The following is a 17,166-nucleotide window of genomic DNA, read 5'->3' on the forward strand; positions in this document are numbered from 1 at the left end:
AGTCCTTCCTTTTTTATGTACCGGGCACACTCAAAAATCTGAACCTTAAAAGAAAAACCTCCAGAAGAGCAGGGTATGTTTCTGACTGACGGAAAGGACAGCCAGCCCTTTGGCGGTGTGACACGCCGAAGGATTTCCAAGAAGGGGGGAGTAAGGAAAAACAAAATAAAGGGGAAAAAGCAGACGTGATGCAGAAGAGAGCCCGCTTTGCTGCGCCGGGAAAGACAGGCAGCCGCGGCCGGCTCGGTGCCGCCCTGAGCCCCGCCCGGCCCGGCCCCGCCCGGCCCGGCCCCGCCCACCCGCGGGGCCATAAGAGCGGGCGCGGCCCGCGGGGCCCGAGCGGCCGGCGATGCAGAGCGCGCTGCTGCTGCTGGCGGTGCGGCACGGCGGGCGCATGGAGCGGGGCGGCCGCCGCCGCAGCGAGCCGGAGGAGGCTGACAAGGGCAGGATGAAGAGAACGATGTGAGTCCCCCGGCCCGCAGGACGGGAAGCGTTTTCCTTGCCTTCGGGGGCTGATGGGTGACTACTGCTGCAGGAGCCGCCTCAGGGAAAGCGCTGCTGTCTAAAGCTCTGCGAGCTGTCATTTTAAACGAGCATATCCCTCTTCTTTTTTCCAGCATTAAAGATTGGAAAACAAGACTGAGCTACTTCCTGCAGAACTCTTCCAACTCTAACAAAAGGAAATCTAAGAAGGCAGGGAAACACCGCAACTACTTCAGGTAAGTTGTGAGAAAGAGACTCTGTTTAAATAACTTGAGTGTTCTTCAAAAGCAGTAAAGCTTGAGCAGTGTAGTCTAATGTTCTCACTCTCTTTCTGCAGACCTTCGCCTGAAGAAGCGCAGCTGTGGTCAGAAGCCTTTGATGAACTGCTTGCTAACAAATGTAAGTTTGTCTTGAAAAACTAACACTTGGGAGCAAAAGGAGAAGTTTATATGTCTGTAAGAGTTTGCTTTCTTTCATGTCAGTATTGTATCTCTCATGTAAAGAGCTTTGATTCTGGTCTTGCAAGTTAAACGCTTTTAACAGTTTAAAGCCAAAATACATAGAAGTGATTTTTTGTAAAAAATGTAAACTAATAATAAAACAAAGAATATCTCAGTAGATTTTTTCTTTCTTGAAACCCCCATAGCTAAAATCATACCTGTTAGCTTGGCTTTGCCAAATGGGAGAAGGATGTTTCTTCCCTGAGCTCACTGCGTAAGCAATGCAAATGCTTTCCAGTAATGTGGGAAGGATCATGCAACAGGGGTTCAGTGATCTTGGGCTTTTACTGTAGCTCTGCAAGAAGCAGCATTCACTAGCAAAGCAAAATGACTAAGAAATAATATTACTGTTTGCTCTTTGAGCTTTAGTCATCCTTTCCATTGAAAGAATATTCCAGAGTACTGTAGCAGTCATTTACTGCAGTGCAAAGGTTAACAGAGGAGAGCTTATCTAGAGAGAAATGTTTTTTTAATGCATTCTCAGGCATTACAGAAGGAAACATAACCATAGAAATGGTTTTATTTTTTGTGTTTGCCTAAGAAATGGCAAACTCAAAGGGACATCTGCCAAGCTGTTAAAGCATTAACTTGCTTACAAACATAACTTACATATTTTTTTTAAATTGCCACTGATATTGCTGAAAAAAAATAGACCTACAACTGAGCATTCTGGTAGAAGCTGATGTAACCAATAGGTAAAATCAAGGTTCCTGAAATAGTTAATTGATGATGAGTATTTTTTTCTTTCCTTAGATGGTCTTGCTGCTTTCCGAGCTTTTTTAAAGTCTGAGTTTTGTGAAGAGAACATTGAGTTCTGGTTGGCCTGTGAGGACTTCAAGAAAACGAAATCACCCCAAAAGCTGACATTGAAAGCAAAGAAAATCTACAATGACTTCATTGAAAAGGAGGCTCCCAAAGAGGTAAAGAAAAGCTGCTTTATACATAAATGCTCTGCTGTATGAGTTCTCACAGCTGTTATTTCTTTGAACTCAAGATACAGATGTCAAACTGCATTGTGCATAACCTCCCTGTTAATGTCTGGGTCTGAATACAAGTGCCTTTTCACCAAGCTGGAAAATGGCACAAGCAGCATTGCAGAGAATTTCCATTTTAACTGAGAAAAGACATATCTGAATTAGCTTTGGTTTTGTGCAAAAGAAGAATTTTCTTGAAGAAAATTCTCCAGTAATTTGACCCTGCAGTAATGGGGTCTTGCCTTTTTCACCTCTTCAGAAGTTGTACTGTGTATTAACGCTTACTTGAATTCTGCTCTAAGGAGTAATCTTTCTGGATTTCAGATAAACATAGACTTCCAGACCAAGAACATGATTGCACAGAACATCCAGGAAGCCACCCATACCTGCTTCAGTGTGGCACAGAAGAGAGTTTACAGCTTAATGGAGAATAACTCCTACCCACGGTTTTTGGAATCTGAATTCTATCAGGAACTGTGCAAGAAGACACCTATCAGCAGAGCAGCCCAGGGCACATGAGAGATGGAGAGGAAGGAGAAGCAACCTCTGGGCTGGCAAGGAAGCCAAGCCACAGCTCGTGAGCAGCGTCCTGACCCCAAAGGCTGGGGCACCGAGCACTCGGTCTGTATGCCACAGTGCAAGGACAAATATTGACTTTGGTGCAGAGCTGATGGCCCAGAGTGACGCTGTTGGAGGGTGTTCAGGGGAGATGGCAGAGGTGTGCCAGCCAGCTGCTGGCACTGCCCTTCTCTGCCAGAGCTGCAGCAAGAGGTGGCTGTGCAGGAGCCCTTCTGTCATGGCCCAGGAGCGATGTGGCAGGTCCGGACAGAGCTTCCTTCTTGTGAACAGAAGCTGCTCTCTGCATTTGGGCACTGCTGGGAGCTTGAGTAATTGGTTGCCTATTTATTTTTCCTAAACATCCCGCAGTGGGATGCTGTTGTTGGTGGCTCGGTGTGCTCACACCGGTTCTGTTACTGCCTCGAGCTGCCAAGAGCTGTGCTGGGTTTCTGTGTAACCTCTTCACAGTAACCGCACTGTGAGGGGAGGGAAGGGTAGAATAACTCAGTTCCCAGAGGAACAGGTTCTGCAGCTAAAGTAGGCAGGGCTGGGTTGTGTCAGCAGGGCTGTTGGGGCCAGACTGAGGGCAGAACTTGGCCAAGGCGAACAGGAGCTGTATAGTACTATATTTATATGTGGATTATGATCGTGTTGAATGCTGCAGTGTCATAATTCTGTCTTGAAGACAGCAAGCTTCAATGAAGTTTTATTGTTTTTAATAAACTATTTTGGTACAAAGCTTCTTTTGTTGCCCAGTGTGTGTTGCACACACAGATAAACACTGTCTGGCACTGGACTCCAGAGTATGGGGACTGTGGGTCCTGGGTGAGATCTTAATAGGGCTAATTTTAAAGCAGTTAGTTCTTAATCTATGAATTGAGTTTTCTGTTTTTTATCAACAGAATAAAAAGCTTCAGAGCTTGAAAGCTTAACAGGGAGACATGTTCAACCATATCCTCTGTCCCAACATGTTTGTGAAGCCAATCTCTAAGACATGCTAGGCACACATTCAGCTACCCATGATGCCAGATCAAACAGAGCTGCAATGCTGCTGTAGCTCACAGGATGACATTGGGAACACAGGCACCCATGGTACTGGACTTGCTCCTGCCCAACAGCTCTTCTTCAGAAAGGGTTTAGGAGGATTTTAATACCACAAAACCTGTGCAAAGTCAGGAGAGGCAATAGTACAATAAAGGCATTTGACTCCCAGCTAGGTGACAGTTGCTTGGGGAAAAGTTACTGGTCATTGTTATTCCATGTACTATTTTTCCCGAAACCAGTCTCTAGTTAGCTTTGTGGCATCTGCATTTCAGGTCTGTTTAGGTCCTGGCTCTAGCTATTTTTATTCCAATGCTCAGTTTCTCTGCTTTAATTGCTGATTTCATGTACATCCACAGCAGTCACTTCTACAACACTACACCTTTCCAAGCATCAAGAAAATTCTAACTATGGTTTTTTCTAATTCAATTACACATCCAAAAAGCTGTTCAGAAGCAGCTCCTTCAGGTCTGTATATATGCATTGCAGGAGAAGAGCCTACAAGAAAGATGGAGAGGGGCTTTTCACAAGAGCATGGAGTGACAAGAAAAAGGGGAATGGATTCCAGCAGAGTAGGTCAGACTAGATTAGATATTAAGAGGAAGTGCTTTGCTATGAGGGTGGAGAGGCATTGGACTAGGTAGCCCAGAGAAGCTGTGGCTGCCCCATCCCTGGAAGTGTTCAAGGCCAGGCTGGACAAGGCTTTGAGCAGCCTGCTGTGGTGGGAGGTTCCCTGCCCATGACAGGGGGGCTGGAACTAGATCATATTTAGGGCTTATTCCAACCCCAACCAGTCTATAATTACATGAGGATTCTATGTATAGCAAATACATACATACCTGCAGATATACACGTCTATTATACTGGCTCTGTGCACAGAAATTTATTTGGTATGGCCCCCACCTTGCCGTAGGTGGCTGGGGCTGTGAGAGCCAGCTCTCATGCAGCTACATTTGCTGATCAGTTAAGTCCACATAAAAAAAGCACAAAAAACCTCATCGCAATAATTTCCTGCCACAGAGGTTTTTTACTAACAAGGGAAAACAGATTTGGGCTGATAATTGCTTTTGTAATAAAATAATAAAAATAGCACGCAGTATACCTATTAAAGATCAGACCTGGGGCAGGAATAATTCCATGAAGATTCAACTGTGACAATTTGTGATGTGGTAATTACCCGTATTTGCTGGTGTCTTGTCTTAAGGAAAGAAACATTTCTAGTTTCAGCAGGTGCCTGAACAACTCATAGCACAGTATGTAGAGGAAATTAAGTGGGGCTGTTAGGGCTGGCATCCCTGCCTGAGGCTGCCCTGGGGTATTTTTAAAATCTGACTTAAGAGTACTGAGCATTAGCAAGGCCATGCAGGCAGTTCTGCAGCTGCCACAGAGCAAGCCACTGGGCTCACAAAGCAACCGAGCCATGCTAAGTCCCTGGCACAGTCTGTCTGCAGCACAGAGAGGCCTGGCTCCACAGCCAAGCTGTGCAGCAAAACAACCTGGTATCAAGGGTTGGTTAAAAAAAACAAAACCCTTGATAAAAGAGAAAAAATAATTAAAACATCTTGTTTGTAAAATCCAACACACAACATTCCTTCCAATTGCTGCTTTTCCATTTTTAATCTGTTTCCCCAACTCCTAGGAGGAAGCTTCACTAGAAAACCAGGTAATACAGGCATATTGGGAGTGCTGCAACCCGAGATATTGCTATGAACATTTCCTATGGAAATAAAACCCAAACAATTGCTTTAAGAGATGCTGGTTCTGTACTCCAGGCAGCCTTACAGCTGCAGTTAAAATTGTTACTCTGGTATCAGTATCCAACGGCAACAAATAATAAACTGCTCCTTCCCCCACAGCCTGTCCACATTCACACACCCCCAGTTCCACCAGGCTGCCCACAGCCAAACACACTGTGATGCCGGGGATAGGACTGACATGGGGACAGGATTGGCATGGAAGCAGCAAGGGGAGAGTGACAGAACTGGGGTCCTCTGGGCCAAGGTCTGGGGCTGCTCAGCAGCTGGCTAGAGCACTGTCCATTTTTTAGCTTCCATCAGGTTATAAAACTGCTCCTGCCCACATTCACTGTTTGGGATACGGGCTGGAGCTGCCCAGGTAGAAAAATAAGAAGGATCTCAGTGAATAGCCGCAAAGGAGCACAGAACCTGGACAAATGTGTAAACAAGCCTAGCGTTGATAGGTAACAGACATTCTGCAAAAAGCTGAGGAGTGAGAAGTGGGCATCTGCAGGAGGGCACCCCAGCACCTGGATGCTGCCTCCAGCCACACAGCAAGCCCAGATTGATCCCAAGCAAGTCACTGCCAGCCCATGCCATCCTAACATACCTGATGACTGCACATAGGTCTGAGGATCTGGAATTGCTGAAACACCCCTGCTGTTGGAGTGCATGAGACAGAAGTCTCTCAGAGTCCTTCAGAGAGAGAAAGAAATGTAGGGTTTGAATTAGACCCTTTAAAGATGCTGAAATATATAAAGCCACCTAGAGATGAAGTAGACGTGTAACTTTAAGCAAGTGGAGGCAGCACTTTAAGTAAGTGGGGAAGCAGTTAGTTATAGTTTTAAGTAAGTAGAAATATATCTTAAGTGCCTTAAGAGACTGTGTTAGATAGTAAGGCCCTAAAACCTAGTTTAAAATTCAGTAACTTAGCTCCAGACATAACGAAAGCATAGCAGAACATTGCTTGCATTTCTAGATAGAATAGATAGAATTATTCATGTAAACAGATAAAGCTATATGCGTAAATAGATAAAATTATATGCATAAAACATTTAGGTAATAACTGGCACTACTTTCGTATTAGTTTTGTACTACTTTTGTACATTAGAATTATGCTTAGATTGGTTTAGAAAGAATGTTTTAGAATCGTGTTTTTAGCTGATTGGTTGTTTTATGAATTAAATGCCCCTGTAATGGGGGCAAGGAGAATGATGAAAGGAAGAAGAAGAAGAAAAATGGCTGTTATTCCTCCTGCTGCTGCTGTTTCTTCTTCTCCATGATCATCATCATCATCAAGAAGAAGCCTGCTGCTGCTGCTCCTTCTCAGAACTTTGGACTCCATGCTAGGGACTCTATGCCAGGTAGCAGCTGCTGCTGCTGCTGCTGCAGCTTTTGCTCAGGAATTTATGCTAGAAAGCTTTTAGCATGGACTTTAATACACTGAACTCTTTGCCTTCGAGACCCAGCAAATCTGGAATAACAGCAACTTCTAACTATCCACATATGACTGTTTTTAAATCACAATGTCAAAATAGTTGCTATTTTTCCTAGCTGCTAGAGGCAAGCAGTTTCCCTGATCATGTATCACATAAAAACACACCTGTCACCTTTATGACAATGAAGAGAAATTAATAATTGCAACTGGAGTATCTCCAGCAATGCCTCAAACAAGAACTTGAAGCAAAGACTACACAGTCTTTTGAAAAAGCAGTAAATCTAATTTTTTAAGCCATCCATATCATTTTGAGAAACTAGGTCAGGAGTTTCAACTGACTGCATCCAGCGACAATTTGGGTTTTGAAGGGCTTGCCTAGACACCACAGCACAGGGCAAGCTGAAGGAGAGTCCTCTGTGCTGGCAAGAGGCAACGTGTAAATTAACCTTCTAAAGACAACACCAAGGCTGCTGACCCTCATCAAGGGCTCTGTGGCGCAAAGATTGGAGAGGGCCTCTGAAAGTGAGCTCAGCAGCGAGGATGATTCACCACTCCAGGAGAATGGGAAAGCAATGCCATGCAGAAAACAAATGGTAGTGCAGGGATCTTGCTCCACAGATTTGTGTACTGTGGCTGAAAAATAAAACCAGACTATAAATACAATCAATCTGCTTCTCCACTTGAAATTGCATCTCTCCCTTTGGAAAAGGGGACACTAATGATGATTTAAAGGGTTGTATAGGCACACATGTATGTGTGTGGAAGGGTTTCTGGGATGAGACTTTCTGATTTGGCAACTTGAACAGAGAAGAATCGTGACCTTTAGAAATAGTTTTAGGGTCTTCATGGATTTGGGTTTTTTTGGTCCAGATTTAAGTTACTGTGATTCAAGAGGGAAAAACTAGTCAGAAGCTGGGACAGCATTCCAAATTCAATTTCCTTCAGGTGGCACAGCTAACATGTGCCAGAGAGCCGCAAGGCTTCTACGTCGATGCAAGGTGCATTGCAGACAGGCCAGAAACGGAGCTGGTGACAGACTCATCTGCCTATCTGCAGCTTAGGATGTTGATCCATCTGGGAGCAAGAGCTGTATGGGAGGCTGCACCTACAGCAACATTCACAGGGGGAAACGGAGGCATCTCAAGGCTGAGCTTAAATGGAGACCCTCCAATGGGCAGCAGGTGGGGAGTACAGGAGGGACTGGTCAGGGCAGTTAAACCTTAGGGTCCCGACACAAATATGCAGATATCCTTTTCTGAAAGTTCCTGGGCCATCCATATGAACCCATCAGCTCAGACTGTTTCTGAGGGGGCTCCACAGTCAGATTTGTGGTGAACACCCTCAGCAATATGCCTCATTGAGTTCTGTAGCTGTGCTAATTGGCATTACCCCGAGTGCCCTGACTGGGAAACGAGGGCTGGTCAGGCCAGGGAAAACAGTCCCACTGTTAACCTATGAAGGAGTTTCAAATGTGAGTCCTTTGGCAATCTTTCATTAAAATAATCATTTAGATCAGAGTTTCCAACAGCTACAAAGTACCCATGAGCATCAATTAAAAAATGTTCCATTAAAAATATTAAATATTCCATTCAAGATAATCTAATTGGCATAAATTAGTACTTTTGTTTCCCAGCCAGTTTTCCCACTTGGGATCTCATGGAATAAGTTGCATTTCTGTGTTACAGATTTAGACTAGAGAGCAGCTTGCTGGCTTTTTGGATGGAAGCCTGCCTTTGGGCTTCAAGGGGACATGGTACTATTATGATTTTTACAGGGCACGAAAAGTCAGCTGTCCAATATGGAAAAGACATTTGGGAGCAGAGTGGGCAGTTTAATGAACTGAACACCCTTTGCCTTTGTGGGCATCCAAGGGAAATGGAAATACCAGGAGCGCAGCAGAGGGGCTGTGCTGGCACTCTCTTGATTTGACTATTGCTTTTAAAGGCCCTTGGGATTAGCGGGTTGGATGGGAGTGGCCAGAGCTGGTGGAGCTGAGCCTGGGAGGCGAAGGGGCGCTGGGGGAGAGCTGTCCCCATTGTCCCGGGGCCATCCCAGCTGCGGCACGCGCAGAGCTTGGCAGGTTCCCCGCTCTCAGCAGGCTCTGTACTGCGTCAGGGAGATTCTGTGCCGGGTGTGGCTGCCCTGCCTGGCACCTGCCCAGCCCGAGCACGGCTGTTGGCAGAGCTGAGCTGTCTTCTGTACTTGGTTTCTGCTGTTTGCTGTCTCTGATACCTGCTATGGGCTGGGTCTAGGCGTTGGCACACAGGGAGGAGTGCCTGCCAGGCAGGACAGCACTCTTCGGTTGCCATCGGCTGCCATCGGCACACCGAGACGTCATTTTTGTTCCTTGTCCCCCCTGCAGGCTGCTGGCTTTCGGAGCCGAGTCCTTCTGTTTTCAAAACTAGAGATCGGCTTGCTCAGCAGCCAGAAGCCCTTCAAGATCAAAATGCCAGATAAATGTGCAGCGTAAATGGGTCACAGTTGAGAGCTGAGGGAGAGATCAGCCGTGACTTCAGGAGCAGAGAGTCACAGAGCTCTGTGGAGGTCAGAGTGCAGTGACATAGTTACACAGTCCCGCTAGCTGCAGCTCTGTGATGCTGTGGAGATTACGCATGTTCCAACAGGCTAATGCCCGTGTGAATGCATAGGTCACTACTGCAAATATACAGAATATCCCAATAAAGGCTCGTGGCTTCACTCTTTTTAGAGGGAAACACAAAGTGCTGCACAGAGCTGGTTGTAAGAAGGGGTTGGGTAGCTGTCTTGTAGCTGTTTGAGGAAATACAAGAGCCCACAATTTCTCTGAAGTGTGATGTTCTGAAAAATAAACTTGTAAACAGCTTCTCCTTTTGTATGTTTCCTTATAAAAACAACAAAAAAATCACAATGGTATAAACCCCACTGTGCTCTGGAACAAACAGCTTTTGCACACTGAAAGGTCTCTTGGTCTGCTCCTGCCCTGTAACTTTTGGAGAAGGTACCTACACCTTATATGCAAGAACTTTAGCAAATCTCTTTGTAGGTTTTGTCAAGGATGCTAATTTTGGGAGAACCTCCTGAAAGGGGCTTTCACCTGCCTTCCCTTTTCATGGCTGGAATAGGAAGAAATATGCTTCTTTATCAGCTCTATTGGACACCACAGTTATCAGTAGTTTCATTCCTGTGAGAAAACCAAACATTTATCAGGGCAACAAACTAATGACAATGCCTAGTATGGAAAGGAGCAGCAAGAAGCAACTACATGATTTGCAGCCCACATCCTGGCTAATGCACCTGTCCTGCAACATGCCTGCTGCATTTAACGAAGACTAATTATTACGTAAAGCCTACTTGAGCAAAGTCTATTTTTTATGATGTTCATCAAGGGTTTGAACACAGTGTTGGATCTGGTGCCAAATAACCCCAGAGCAGCGTGGAACTCCTGCCCTGTGCAGAGTTAAGAGTCTGCAGAGGGAAAACCAGCTCAGCATTGCCCCGCTGACCATCAGTGGGATATCCTGCATCCAGGGATAACCAGAGCCCTTCTCCAGCCTCCTTTGAACAAGGGCCTTGACACCCCTGGTTCATCCCCATGGCCTCACTCTGTGATAGAGATAGGGAAACCAAATCATTGATTGTTAGTTAAGGGACATACGTAAGACCTAGAATGATATATTAGGAAATATTAAATACAGATCCTCAGTTTTGTGTGGGGCAATTACATCAATCTAGAGCATCAAGAAAATCTCAGTTTATGCAGTATAACTGAAACAGCAAAGCAGGAATTATACCCATAATAGCCAGCTCCTAAAGATAGCACCTAGAAACCCCAGAGGATGGTGAGTCTCTCTGAAACACCCCTGCAGCAGTCACTGGTACACTTTTTAGAACAGGAGTATTACTCCAGCGCAGCAGCCTAGCTTAATTACAGGGGCGCTGTGACTGAAGAGAAGCACCCCTGGCACAGGAAGTGGATTCACTAGGGAGGACAGAGCATTCCCACCAAGCCAACCTCTTGGCTGGCAGCATGGTCAAAACAGGACTTTGCAGAGGACGGCTGGCCACTAGTGAGGGGAACAACCGGCCAAGCATTTGCTTCAGCCCCGTGAATCACCACTAAGTGAAGGTTTCAGGGTCAAGCTCAGGATGGGAGTCATCCCCTGTTTCCACATGAACAGGTAGAATTAACATGGACTTGGAGAGGAGTCCCTGTGGAACATGTTTTCCACTAGGAAATAGTAAGTGACTAACGATGATGGCAGTCAACAAGTTAGGAAACAGTGACCAAAGACAGCAGCAGCTCCTCTGAGTAAGCACAGCATGGTGGAGTATTGCCCTGCAGCTGCCCAGGGGGAGGGCTGGGCTCAGGCAAGTGCTGCTTGTGACAGCTGGAGGGCCAGGAATCAATGCTACCAGAAACAAACAAACATGAGGGGAACAAAGTACTCTTTACAAGCAAAGAACGTATCAGCTGCAGGTTTTGCATGGGGTCTCAATGCCACGGACAACAGAGGAGAGTGGAAGAACTGTCACTAAGGAAGCGTGGATGTAGCTGAGAGCAGACTGCCACAAGATAGGAAATATTCCCCCCCTTCAGGTCAAGGGGAGCTTGCACTCCCCAAGGGTAGAAATAATGCAGCTGCTTTGTTGCTTTGCTGACAACAAAGCATAGCTTGTGCCTGTGGGACTTAGTACGGCCTAAATTACATTTTCCAGGGACAAGTCACTTGCAGAACTGACATAACCACAAATGAATACACAGGGTTACTTTAATAGCAGTTTACCCCAGCCACATTGGTGCAGCTTGTTTAAATCTCAACATGCTGGTAACATGTGTATCAAAGGACCTGGAGTGACATCACCGGCTGCGTGACAGCTGCTTGGTCATATCCTCCCCAGTCCCACCACACCAGGGGACTGACAGGGCACAGGATATGCCTGTGCTGGGACAGCATCAGCATTCTTCAGTGAGCTTTCCATAGGGTGTTGCTAGCTGCATGGATTCAGGGAACTCTGCTCAGACAAACGAAGGATGTGTCTCTTGTTACGCTGTGGTCTGACGCACCCAGAGCAGCTGCCTTCCCGAGAAGCAGGACGGTCACGCTGTCACACTCCCCCGCTCCCTGCCTGTCCCTCACTGCCCTTGCATCTGATTTAGCAGCTGTGCAGCTGCTGTGGAGCTGGATGAGCAAGCTGGTCAGGCAGGAAACTGTGCTTTTTTTGGTGGATTTGTTTTCCACAGAATCAGATCACTGATCCAACTTAGCCTGCAGCCACCCAGATGCTAAACAAGGGTGACAGGGAAGAGAAGGACACACTGGTGAGACATGGCCTGAGACATAGGAAGGTGTGGCTGACAGGCGTTGAGGTTCAAGTCCCTCATCACCGCTTTGTCATACTTTTCCCTTTAGACTCCACCTCCACCTTGCTTTGGTGCATCTTCACAAGGAGTGCCATCCATTTGGAAACGGCATTCTTGATTTTCTGCCCCCCCTTCCTTGATGAGACTGGTCACAGGGCAGCACTTCAGGAGTTATTTACAGACTGTGGGGGCAGCCGAAATGGATATCACCAGCAAAACTGTGAATGTGGTGGTGTTCAAACAGAGAAGGGACATCTCAGGTCATTCATTAAGAAAGAGAAGGGCTGGTTGGCTGGTTTAACATCCAATAAATAATTTAATTTTACAGATCACCTGAGCACCTTCTGGTGTAAAATTGGAGGTACAAGGTTCAATTATGGCCTGGAAATAATTTTAGTACATTTGTAACATGAACTGACCTGAGTCACCGGTGTAATTCAAATGGGCAAAAGTGTCAATGGACAAAGCTGCTCAGAACATTACCATCCTTTTCCAAAAGAAGCCTACCTGTCTTCCAAACAGGGCTGGAAAAGCACTGATGGAAATTCATATCTTCCAGCAGTACATCTTCATTTATTTAGTGGCTTCTGACGACGAGCAGTTTCCAGAACAAGTAAAACTCATGCTGTTATGGAATAAGATACACTGCCTACAGTGTATTGATTTTTATAAGGAAAATATCAGACTACAAATCTGCTGCCAGGAGACTGTTTTAAGTGATTTAAGTAGCCAGCTTTTTTTTCCTGCATTCACCAGGCAGTAATATAGTTAGGATCATACTGATTTACTCAAGGATCCAGTATATTTGAGATGAGGGTTAGTTCTAACTTACTATGTTGCTGCGCCTTTCTTCCTGCAGAGTTTATAACTATTCTGCCCCTCTCAGGCACTACTCATAACACAGAAAGTGGTTTACTGGCAGCAGGTATAGCTCAGCAACAGCAGCTGAAGCTGATGTAATTATTAAATGTAGTTACTGGTTACATTTTGACTGGGGCCAAACAGTTTTAATTGAAGCAAGCACTTTAACTGCTCTTGCTTGAACAGCTTCAACTTGCATCTAAATTTGCTCAAGTTTCAAGGAAATTTTATTTACAGCACACGTATGTTCCCAACTAACCAGTATTTCCTACTTCAGTCTCTCCCAAAGAGGCAGAGATGCATTACTTGAAAATGGGGTTGAAGTAAGGCAGTGCTATGATTGATCCCTGATGCAGTTTCAGGAATGCCAAAAGACTTGGATAAACTGACATAGCAGATTATTTCCCTTTCCCAGAGCCTGAAGACTGATGATAATGATTTCTATTCTTGAAGTCTTCCCCAGCTACCGTTTCTATTTACTGCCATAGCTGCAGTATTACAAAACTCAGGGAATCCTTTTCACCCACATTTTCCCCTTGGCAGGAGTAAATGACGTCAGCAATACCAGATATTTTTTCCTCCGTCATCCTTTTATGAAGAAAGAACCCGATCTGTCCTTGATCATTAAGAGCTGGATCTGATGTACAGAAAATAACTGTGAGACCCTAGAGCCACATTTCAAACCAGGTTTCTAGTTTGAAATGTCTTTGAAATGTAACTTTTCCATATCACCAAATGATGGCAGTTGCTAACGGGCACATCTTGAGCCGCAGCACAGCTTTCTTTCCATTAACCTTGGCAGCCGCCACCTTCCTCCCAGGAAGAGCATCTGGTGTTTTCCAAAATAGATTCCTCACACAAGCAGCATTCATGTTTCCCAATTAACGTTTCACAAGAAGTCAGGTTTTGTCTGAAACTGGTTTTGGAAGCTCAGCTAACATCACTTCTGTCACATCACACCTTCAGTAATGCCCTCTTGCTTTCTTCCAGAGTGAGGATCAAGCACTCCAAGACCTACAGCTCTGTTGGAAAGTCTCAGCTTCAAAACTTTTCTTCATTTGTCATAAAACCATAGAATGGTTTGGGTTGGGGACTTTAAGATCACCACATTCCCACCCCCTGCCATGGGCAGATACACTTTCCACTGTCCCTGGCTGCTCCAAGCCCAGTCCAACCTGGCCTTGAACACTTCCAGGGATCCAGGGACAGCCACAGCTTCTATGGGCACCCTGTGCCAGGGCCTCCCCTCCCTCACAGTAATATCTAATCTTAAACCTATTCTCTTTCAGTTCAAAGCCATTTTCCCTTGTCACTACATGCCCTTGTAAAAAGTCTCTGACACAAAAGGCTAACAGGTACGGCTCTTGATTTAGACCCAAAATAAAGCACAGTGAGTTACATTCCAAGATACCAGAGCACTCTGGAGGTGGTTTAAAGCATTTTTCTTTCCAACTGGTGTTATGTAATTAATCCAAGTTATCAATTTATAACTAGGTCTGGTGCCCCCTTGGCACCACACCATTGAAATCATTACACTCCTTTCAATGACTGACCATATACATCTACGTATCAGCTAGTGCTTGAAGAGTAGTTATAATCTGTAAAATCTGTGTTTAAAATACAAGTGTTCATTAATATTAAAATAAAACATATATAGAGATTGCAACTCTTTTGAATAAATAGATATTCCCCTCAAGTTTAGCCTTTCAGAAAAGCCTGAAATGCAAATCAAGCAATCAGCCACAGAAGCATTAACTCCCTCTTTTCTCATTGCTCCATCTGATCATGTGTACAGGGATTTCAAAAGCATGCAGCTGAACACATTGAAAAGGGAGTTATTTATTTTTTTATTTTTAAAATTAAAGCTGTAAAGACAAAAAAAAATTGAAGCAATGCAATACTGGGTGTTGGGAAAGGCTCAACAAAGGGCACAAGAAACTAAATCAATTTAAATGCATACATTATACTTATGCTTGCAATCCTTTGACATTCAAGACTAACCAACACTGTTTCAGGAAAAAAAGTATTACCCTAGACATAAAAGGGAAGGTTTTGTTCTGCAACATTAAGCACAACTGTTGTACTAAGTTCTGGGCCATTAATTTTGAGTTAATTGGGCATATGTGCAAACTCAAAGTTGTCACTTAAAACCTAGTCTCTTGAAGAAAAGCTTGCCACGTTTTCATAGCCAGTGTGGTGTGATGATGATGGACAGCCCTGGCAGCAGAGGCACCTTTCATCCTGTCCTGGAGCAGCCCCAGGTTATCAAAAAGCTTTTCTCTCTACTCTACCTGCTGTTAGCAGCCAACATCAGCTTTCCAGCTCTGCAGATTTGTGGGTTTTCCTTCAGAAAGATATTTGCTGAGAAGTTGTGCCTGATAAATGGTGACCATGTTTAATAATTAAAGTCTGAGGAAAAGGTGAGTGACACAAAGATCTTTCAGTTTCCCGGGTGCCCGGTCACCTGCAAGGGCATGTGAGAAATGGAGATGAGAAACCTCATTTTGGGGACAAATACAAAGAGATAAGAAAATACACCCTGGCTTTGACTTGACTCTGCCCTACAACAAGGCTGGCACATTTTTGTTACAAAAAGAGAAGTTATTGCTCTATCTTTCTTGCTTCTCAAACTAAAATGAGGCCTTTTAAAGAGTATAGGATTTTGCTAAAAAGAGATGGTTGGTATAAAGACTGGCATTTATAAACATCACTGTAACAGAATTTTCTATCCAAAATATCCTCTCAGTCCCTTAGTCTGGGAAAATGTGAAGCAATTCAATGAGGTTACAGTGATGACTTGATTTACTGGAAAAAGAGGGATTTAATTCTTTCTACAGTTCCACAAACATTTTTTTCATCAGAGAATTTGCTGGAAAAATAAATGTGAAATAAAATAAGCCAGAGTATTCAGCCCAGAATAGAAATATTCAGGTGCTGGTACCCAGCTGTCTTTTCCTTTCCTTTTAGTTTAGCCTATTCAGGGAAATACATTAAGCAAAAATTGACTTTCATATGGAGTAAGGTTCCAGGAACACAAACATTCAGGAATCACTTTAAATCTAGGACAAACCCGAGCTAACTCTAAAGCAATTTCCTAACACTAAATCTTATTTTATTGCCATACGTTACTGGGAGGAGGTGGAAAATAGAGAGATGTACTAAATGCCCAGGAGACATTAGAACAGCTTTCAAAAGCAATTTTAGCTTCCCTGTGCTCCCGCTGCCTTCAGCAGCCAGCACTTAAGAAAAATCCCATTACGACAGTGGACAACTTTCCTTTTCAGAGATTTGTTTCCCATAGAAAAGCCCATGGGAACAGGACGAAAAGCAGAAAGCCCCAGATTGTGAAATCAGACCGATGTTCATCTCCATGCTGCTCAGGGAGCTAGCAGAGGGTCTGTCCTCAAGAGGGATTTCACACCTTGTACCCCAACAGCCAGCTGGGGATACAAGGTGTGAAATTCCTCTTGAGTTTTGACAGGTTTTAATATTTTAAGCTAAGAAAAAAAGTGGCAGAGGGGCCTGTTTATAATTTTGCAAATAGTGCAGAGGAGTTAAAAAAAAAATCAACAAAACAAGCCCTCCCTGCTTCACACAATGCGGGAAGCATCTGGCACCCAACTACATCTGCTGGGAGGCACATCTAAAACAAACAAGAGAGAACATGTCCTTGCACACTCTGTAATTAAACTTTGGATCATCCAGAGGTTGAAAGTATCAACAGCTTTAAGAAATTACAGGTTAGATAGGAGAAAAAAAAAAAAAAAAAGAAAAAAAAAAATTAGGCTGAGTGATTACTAGAGCTGATGGCCTGCTTGCAACAAATCTCCAAGCAGTGGTTTGCTGCCACAGCACAAAGAGAGAGGGATCATCTTGTCTTTGCTCCCTTCAGCTATGCTAAGGAAGACAAGGAGCCAAGTTGTGTGCCACTGTGCAGAGCCCCCCTAAGAGTTACAGGGATCAGTTGACATGTGGATCTAGGGTTAAAGCAAAGTTGAAAAACTTCTCAGACTTTTGCTGAGGTTGTACCAGGACACAGGAGTTTCATATTTTCTATGTCCTCCCTATACACTCTCATAAGCACACACAGCTGGTGGTGCCAGCTGCTGAATTCTGCAAGCTAAGGAAGGGGCAAAAATGCAGCCATCCATAAAGGGTAAGAAAATCAATGTGATTAAAAGTTCTCTTTCTGAATTATCACTGCAGGAGTCCATGACAAGCTCATTTAACATCA

At 44.5% G+C, this 17,166-nt stretch overlaps 1 protein-coding gene across 1 annotated transcript; it reads left to right on the top strand.

Annotated features, from left to right (window-relative positions):
- The first annotated feature begins 334 nt into the window (after positions 1 to 334).
- On the top strand, positions 335 to 3,253 carry RGS2 (regulator of G protein signaling 2). The gene is made up of 5 exons (XM_030953383.1): positions 335 to 462; positions 618 to 719; positions 821 to 882; positions 1,737 to 1,903; positions 2,282 to 3,253. The coding sequence occupies exons 1-5, from the start codon at positions 350 to 352 to the stop codon at positions 2,474 to 2,476; spliced, it is 639 nt and encodes a 212-aa protein (XP_030809243.1). The 5' UTR covers positions 335 to 349; the 3' UTR covers positions 2,477 to 3,253.
- Positions 3,254 to 17,166: the final 13,913 nt, after the last annotated feature.

This window comes from Camarhynchus parvulus, chromosome 8 (genome assembly GCF_901933205.1).
Source record: "Camarhynchus parvulus chromosome 8, STF_HiC, whole genome shotgun sequence".
Classification (NCBI taxonomy): Eukaryota; Metazoa; Chordata; class Aves; order Passeriformes; family Thraupidae; genus Camarhynchus; species Camarhynchus parvulus.